At 41.9% G+C, this 8497-nt stretch overlaps 1 protein-coding gene across 1 annotated transcript; it reads right to left on the bottom strand.

Annotated features, from left to right (window-relative positions):
- Positions 1-3025: 3025 nt before the first annotated feature.
- On the bottom strand, positions 3026-6143 carry LOC125756496 (uncharacterized; the record flags this gene model as incomplete). The annotated part of the gene is made up of 5 exons (XM_049411342.1): positions 3026-3316; positions 3695-3780; positions 4234-4300; positions 5468-5680; positions 5982-6143. Coding segments are annotated over 5 exons (819 nt in total), but the record flags the coding sequence as incomplete, so codon positions are not given.
- Positions 6144-8497: the final 2354 nt, after the last annotated feature.

An 8497-nucleotide genomic window follows, 5' to 3' on the forward strand; every position in this document is an offset into this window, starting at 1 on the left:
CTATACAAAGGCGAATGCACAAAAGCCTGCACCAATGGCGCGCACTCCAGGCTGACATCACCAGCCGGATGGCCGGTGACACCATCTTTGAAGAGCATTGCGGAGTGCATGAGCGGGACTACTTAGTCGCAGAGCTGATCGGCAGCTGCGCTTTGGTCATCCGTGCGAGTGCTCTTCGGGCTTTCTACTTCGTACCCGACTTTAAGTATGTTCCCGCCTTCGCTAATTAGGATATGCTGAATAAAAGGTCGGTGACTCAATAAATAGATAGCGGTGATGGATAAATTGAATGAAAAGGCACTTGACGTATGCACGTCATGCGCATCTTGGAATAATTATCTATAAGAGCTGGCGAATGCTTGAAGTTTTCTTTAAGCCCACTGAGCGCTTGCTTACGCGGCGCCAAAGGACAGGTCAGCATCCTAAATTGGTGTGAAAGTCGAAAAGGTGTTATCGAGAAAGCTGTCAAACCCCCAGTGGTAAAGCTGAAACGGGCAGCTGTACAACCTCTAATAATTCTGTGCGAAATTTTAGAAAATAGCAATTCATTCAATGCAGGGCACAACGAAAAGGCGCGCTTGTCGTAGCGGTGTTTCCAAGTTACAAGGAGGTGCACATTAAGAGCGAAGATACTGTTTATTGCTCGATTTCCGTAAACCATGTTGGGAGACAGGGAAAGGCAAACGTATGAATGGGTGTTTGTGGAGTGTTAAAGCTTCGTGTGCACTTTACCTTTTTTATGCTATGTGGTGTATTGCCCGGCACGCGTTTTATTGCACCTATGCGAACCGCAAACAAGAGTCATAAAGGGCATCCCATCATATGGCATGCTTTACATGACCTTCACTACTTTTTTACGTTTATTTTGAAAGAGGGTGTGCATACTTGGAACGAAAATTAAACACTGTATAGCTACATGTTCGTTCATATTATTTAAAAATGTTAAAGGAAGTATATTGGACGTCAGATGTTCGATATGTCAACCAGAACGTTCCTAATTTGTGAATATAATGTGATTCGCTGTGCTAAAGCCTTTACTTTTACGCGTTAGCGCCAACAGTCCCTCTGCACGTGTAGCAGAAACTCACCGTCGGTGCTTCAAATTGGGCAGAAACGCTGTGACCATGTTTACCCGCAGTGTCGTCGTCATAAAGCGTGGAACGAGGGTTGCATGAAATGTGATTCCAAGGATGAAGATGCCTTCGGGGACCTGTGCCGTTTCTTTACAGTAGTCGAGTTGCGTCGTCAGTGATGTAGCTTTAAGAAAACTGATGCCAAAGAGCGTAGGTGACATTGCTATGCTACACAGTAAACATTTTTACACCCAAAAGGGTGTAAATGTGCTTGTCCCATGGGCGAGACCCTAAGGGTGTCAACTGAGCACCTTCCAAAAAGGGTGCTTTCCCAAGCACCCTAAGAAGAGGGTGTACATGTAAACAATCTGTAGGGTGTTGCAGAAACACCCTAAAAAAGGGTGCCTTCAACACCCTTCACTTTTTTAACACCCACTGAGGAGGGTGCCAGAAGGGTGTACAAGGGTGTTGAGTGCCCATGGCAGGGGTGGCAGTATTCTTCTAAAGTGCACTAATTGATACCATCATGCACTGATTAGACAGTACTCGAAGGAAGTGGTCGTGATTGGCGATGGTGTGCCAGCGGTCGAGCTCCATTCAATCAGTGTGCGCTGAAATATATCTAAAACCGTGCAATCATGCATCTCGAACTCCTGCCGAATATATATATATTATTATATAGATATATATATATATATATATATATATATATATATATATATATATTATATCTACACGCTGTGCATAACGCGTCTTACACAAAACTAAACCGGCTGCACTTGCATTCGTATAGTCTTCATTTTGCTAATAAAAACCATTTGGTAGTCGGTGCAATTTTACTTTTTCCTGCCAGACATCTTTGTCACTATAGACGTCCAACATGTTCACATACGTAAACCTGATACGCGACATCTAAAATGTGCAATTCTAGTTTTTCAGTTTCAGTTTATTGAGCATTCTTTACAATATATACAATGACAGTGGTTTCAGTTTAAAGTATTCCTTCATGTACACAATCGGTCACGAGAAATGATGTACACGCAAAGATATATGCAGGTTGTCCCATATAACTTGAGACAAGACTTCGAAAATGAAAGGCACCTTAAAGGCGATTTGAACCAAACGTCTACTATTCGCACAAGCCTATACATACTCAGACTACTTTTTTATTTACGCCTAATCTAAATGATTATGTTTAATAACCTCACTTTTTAATTATTGGCTGAAAATCCAAAATATCAACACCGAGCTGTTAATACTTTCAGAAACCACCGTCCGAATTGTTCACTGTACGATACGTCTCATGATGTTATTTTTTCCGTGTTGTAAAGAAAGCCCGCAAAATTCGAAAAGAAGCTACGTGACCGACCGGTAGCGCAGTGCTTTAGGTTTTCTTTAGAAGACGGAAAAAATAACAGGGCTGGAGATATCGTACAGGAAACAATTCATACGGTGATTTCTGAAAGTGTTCTACAGCTCAGTGTTCATATTTTAGGTTTTCAGCCAAAAATAAAGTTAGTGAATTAAACATAATTCATTAGTTTAGGCAAAATAAAAAATATTCTGAGTATCTATCGGCTCGTGTGAATAGTTTACGTTTGGGTCAATTTGCCTCTGAAGTGCCTTTCATTTTCAATCTTTTCTCATGTTATGTGAGACAACCTGTATACCATGGTCAGAGTGCGCACCTGGCACCTTGATCCATCGTTACATAATAGTATGGAATAAAGAGGCCAGAAACAGAACAAGCTAAAATGAACACGAAACTGAGTTAGGACACACAAAAATCAAAAGGAGGAGGTAATACTTAATTAGAGGTAATTATACACAAAACAACATTCTACAAATGACATTAATGCATATGCAAAACAACATTCTACAAATGACATTAATGTATCACCTAGCACAACCCAACTGAAGAAAGTTGTTCAGGCAATGCGACGCTGAAATTTTCAGCGTCGAATTGCCTGAACAATTTTGTTCGCGAATTTCGTAGCAACAGGTCTCGGTGAAGTGTTGCTCATGCCAAGAAATAGCCGCTCTAGCAAGGTGGTAGTATTGAACGGCTTGCGCCCGTACACAATGTTAAAAATAAAAAATGCACTCATCAGTGCTATCACTCCTTCTTCGGCATTACTGACGCGGAAGATGTTTCGGTTGTCGACGTGCAGGTGTAGGAACTCTGCTTGCTCCAAGCTGGGGCCGCAGTAGACCACGCATGGCGTCAGCGGCATCCTCTCGTCCTGTGATGACAGCAAAAATAATTTGTCATGAAATGATGGTCGTGTTGTTCTGGCAGAATCACATGAAGTGTTTGCTGTGCCTATCCTATATATAGTGTCATGTAATTGACATTAGACGGAACTCAAGGCACACAACCCATACTTATCCAATAATTTCCGTATAACAAAAGTAAGGTAGTTTTCCAGCCTATATCTGCTTCTCGAATTGTGGTGAAGTGCAAGACTACAGCTGAAGAAATTCAGGTGCTTAGGAAAGCCTAAACGCGACTAAAAACATATAAATTCTTCAGAAAGTAATGAGCCCGTGTGAAGAAAAATTGAAAAACTACAACAAAGTGTGGGACGCATAGGATTCGCCAAAACGCGCCAGAAACTTACATCTTCATGTACAAACAGCGAAGACATTGCTGTTTTTTCCTTGACATCAGATGAAATAATCTTGAGCACAGCAACAGCAAAGAGATCTGCAAAAATCAAATATTTTTAATGACTTTAACCACGCGTCTAACAATTCAAGGAATTCTGACAATTCAGGAATTCAGGAATTCTGACTCCCTCCTTAGAGGTAGCAAGAAATGGACAATTTCCTTGTTCGTTCTACTCTCACAAGAAGCTCCGTGGCAAACTATTCCGCATTTGACGTTGTGCTTCATACTTGCCTGCTTTCTAAACGCCGCACTGTAAACATGCATTTTATGCACTTAATGTGGCGCACGAATTTCTCACCCATAATTTAATCACTTTAATCCATTGTAATTTAATCACAGATATCACAGACCGTCCACTTTTTGGAAGTTTTTGAAAACTTACGTCTGGTTCGAAGTGCGTGACCTTCCTGTTCCTGCCGTGTTGCAGTCTGAATTTCTTTACAGACGTCCTCCTGACCCACTACACGTTTGCGTGCCAAAGAAACAAGCATATCGATTCCAAGCTTGATTTTACTTTTCCATTTACTCCGGTCAATCTTTGGAAGTCTGAAGCAAACTGTACAAAACCAAAGAAATGGTACATCAGCATTTTTGTGCAAGCACACAATCTGAATTGCGCCGTAACCCCCCACAAGACACATCTCAGTAATGTGGCACGTCCCACTGTTGTGGTCAGATTTACACCTATTTTATCGCCTTCACATCTTTGGTAACATAAGCAACGGCACTAACAATGACCATAGAGCGAAGCATCGAGTGCATGTAACAACGCAAGACTGGAACAACGATGATTTTTGGCATAGACACCTTAAGTGACGGGAAACCATTGAACAGACAATGGCGCTGGTGCAAACGTTTCACAGAAGGTACACTTCATCCAGGTAACCAGTTGCTGGCTTGACGATGACAAGGCAGTCAGTGAACTTGTTTTGAATTGAGGAATAAATGTGATTTTCGGTTGCGGCACCACATGGTGCGAATTACGTTTTAGTGTTAATGCAAATGAACGTGTTCTTAAATTTCTAATCTGGTTCGAAAGACATAAAAATTCAATAGCTGTAAATATATTTTACACAAAATACATTTTTCTTAAGGTAACGCGTTACCTTGATATTCCTACATAGAGAAACATTACAGGAGTAAGAATGCCTGCATAGCATATTATTTAAAAATTTACCGAAGCTTGTGTGCATGAACGTTCCCATAATTTTAGTGATTTTAGTAAAGTGCTGAACGTCGTCCTTGCTTGATATAGAAACAAAATTTGCAATGATGCGACACTTTCCGAAGAGATGTTCTAAGGCCATTACTAACACGACAATCAAGGCTTCCAATGACGAAACATTTTTTCCTGTACAAAATATTCTAAAAATATATTGTTTCCAATTCAGTAATGAAGCATGATCTTTGTGGGTACAGTTGAGATGGCCGCGAAAATGGATAAGGCATCTGGCGTGACATGACCCCTTTATGAGAGGTGTAAACAAATCAATATTACCAGGAGTTGGCTAGGACTAGAAATAGTGCTTGCCCCCTTCATTAGATAGCACTATGGGTTAAGGGAGTAATAAAGGAATGCGGCATGCACTATACGTAAGTACCAAGCAAGGCTACAAGTAAGTGCACAAGAATGTCAGTCATTTTGCTAGAAAAAGATGAAGCAGAGAAGTGCTTCCCTTCAACACTGTCTATCCTATAAAAATAACAATGAAGCCCGGCTTACTCGTTTAAAGTCCATCAGATGTGGATATTTGCGTGTAGCGCTCCCAATGCTCATGTCTGCCACCTCAAGGAGCCTTCTTTTGGCGGTCAAGTTCATTCTGTGGTGAATCATTTTCTCATCTGGTGCAGCATTGAATGCCTCAGCCCGCAGCCATTCCTCGTGTTTTGCGAGGCTATTCTCGTCCTCCCCATCTAGACCGCTGATGTCAATGTCCTGTGGGAAGCGAGACAAATTGTGAGACAGGAAACGCACATTAACTTCATTCTTTGAAGAACGATGTTTGGTGACCCGCCCCATGAAATATGCGCTGTAATAATATACCTTCATTTCGAAAATAAAGGAACAGCTAACGTGTGAAACTGAACTTGCTCCTGAGTTTAAATTTCCCAAATTTCCTCCTGTTAATGTGAAAAAAATATTAATTTTGTTCGAGCGGCTACAGGATATGCACATAATTGGAAACATAACGATTCTGCAAGCCGACCACTGTGTTCCTTATTTCAATTTCACTCACCATCTTGCGCTTCTTGTGCCGCTTCAATTCATCCGCTGCAGAGTGGTCATCTGGTTTGCGAGATGTAGCAAACTTTCTGCGATTCTCAGCAACGCGAGTGTCGTTGCATAGCGTCCGCCGTTGGTTTTTAAATTTCATCCGGAGTGAGCACCTCCATGAGTCCTGTAAACATTAGAGTATGTTACTTGATCGACAGGAAAAAATTGCACGCATAAGAAGAGTAATAATAACGGCGAGGTTTATGAGGCACTTATGATTATGGGGCATGTTGTAGTGGGAGTCTCTGGATTAATTTTGACTACCTGGGATTCTTTAACGGGCGACTAAAAAAGAACGCAGGGGTGTTTTCCCCGATCGAAAAATGGATGCTGTAGCAGGGAATCGATCTCGCATTCTCTAGCTTAGCAGCAGAAAACATTACGTGCCAGGCTGCCACGGCGAATCAACTGCTAATGTAATGTTCAACTAAATGTACACCAGGCCCGAAGCCAGGATCTTTTTTCGGGAGGGGGGGGACTCTTGCATTGCATTGCGCACGAAGATGACTGCTGCTAAAAGAACTTTTTATGATGTGACATTGCCTAATTTTATGAAGAATGATCCGCACCGTTTTTGGCGCCATTTGTCACTGGACAATGAAGGCCCCAGGGACATTGTCATCAATGATGAACTTGTGTTGGACTACTCTCGCATTGCAACTAGCGTTAATGATTTTTTTTCAGTCCGTCTTTACTGATAGTTCTGCAGATGGTTTTTCATCCTTCGCGCTAGAATCCGCGTACACTTTGCAGATGCCTGATATAGAGGTATCATCTGAAGGCATTGTAGCACTTTGTCCTAATATTAAAGACAAGAAAGCTATCGGACCCGACGGTATACCAAATGCGTTTTTACGTAGGTATGCGGAGTGGGTAGCCCGATATCTCTAGATAATATTTAAGGCATCGCTAGCACAAAAAGATTCCAGATGATTGGCTAGTTGCAAAAGTTGTCCCGGTACACAAATCTGGTGAAAAGCAAAACATTGGAAACTATCGGCCTATTGCATTGACGTGTGTGCTGCAAGCTTCTTGAGCATATAATATCAAAGTCAATCTATAGTTACCTTGAAGACAAGAAGGTTTTTTCTAATCACACGGTTTTCGACGAAACCTATCCACCGTTACACAACTGGTAGAAACAATTAATGACTTTTCAACTGCACTGAATAACAGAAAACAGATAGACGCTATATGTTTAGATTTCTCCAAGGCCTTTGACCGGGTCGTGCATATGAAATTAATAAATAATCTAATAGAAATGAATATAAGTTATGAAGTTGTTGCATGGATCCGCTCATACCTCACAGGTCGTACACAATACGTCGAAATAAATGGTAGCAAATCCAATGTGTTAAAAGTAACCTCAGGCGTACCACAGGGATCCGTCTTAGGACCCCTTCTTTTCTTGGTTTATATAAACGATATTGCTCATGACATAGGCGACGACATAACTGTTAGGTTATTCGCAGATGATTGCCTAATATATAGAGAAATTAATAATCATAATGATCAGGCGTCACTCAAGCGAGCTTTTATAGCAGTAGAAGGTTGGGCCGCTAAATGGGAAATGAAAATCAATGAATCTAAATCAGTCATGCTCAGGCTTACCAAGCGAAAAAAGCACGTTATTAAAGGTAATTACGAAATGAATTCCACCACTCTCACCGAAGCGGACACGGTAAAATACTTAGGCCTAAAAATTTCAAATGACTTAAGTTGGAAACCACACGTAAACCAGATTTGTACAGCTGCAGACAAAAATTTGTGGTTCCTTCGCCGCAAACTAAAGCTAGCAACACCATCCGTTAAGCTGCTCGCATATTTGACCTACGTAAGACCAACGCTAGAGTACGCCAGTGCAGTATGGAATCCGTTCCAATCGGGGTTGACAAATCGCATTGAAAAAATACAGAGAAAAGCCGCTAGGCTAATTTTATCCCGGTATTCTCGAAATGACTCCGTTTCTGAAATGCTTCGATTGCTTGAATTGCCCACGCTGGCTCAACGCCGGAAACTTGCTAGAATTAAATTTCTTTTACACGAAAGCTGTTATGAGATCATTTCACCGCCGTTTTTGGCGCCGTAGTTGTCCGCCGCCGCCGCCGCCGCCGCCGGTGTCCGTAACCACTATCGCTCGAAATAAGAAAAAAGAACGAAATAAGAAAAAAGTTCCAGGATGAAACGAGGTTCGAACCTGGGCCCTCTGCGTGGGAGCCCAGTATTCAACCTCTGAGCCATGCCGGTGCTTGAAACTGCTTTGCGAAAAGGTCCTATGCAGGCTTCATGTCGGGGAAACCACACTAACATATGCAATATAGCGTCGTAGAAGAGTTAAATAAACACCGAGCGTCGCACAACGCGAATTGTGTAATCAGGCGTCACCCAATGCGAATTGCGCAACGAGAAGGTTGTTGAATGCTTCCAACCCATTACAAAGGGCTCCGCCATAATTCTTCATCGTCATCAGGCACAGCA

This window comes from Rhipicephalus sanguineus, unplaced genomic scaffold (genome assembly GCF_013339695.2).
Source record: "Rhipicephalus sanguineus isolate Rsan-2018 unplaced genomic scaffold, BIME_Rsan_1.4 Seq1062, whole genome shotgun sequence".
In the NCBI taxonomy this organism is placed as follows: domain Eukaryota; kingdom Metazoa; phylum Arthropoda; class Arachnida; order Ixodida; family Ixodidae; genus Rhipicephalus; species Rhipicephalus sanguineus.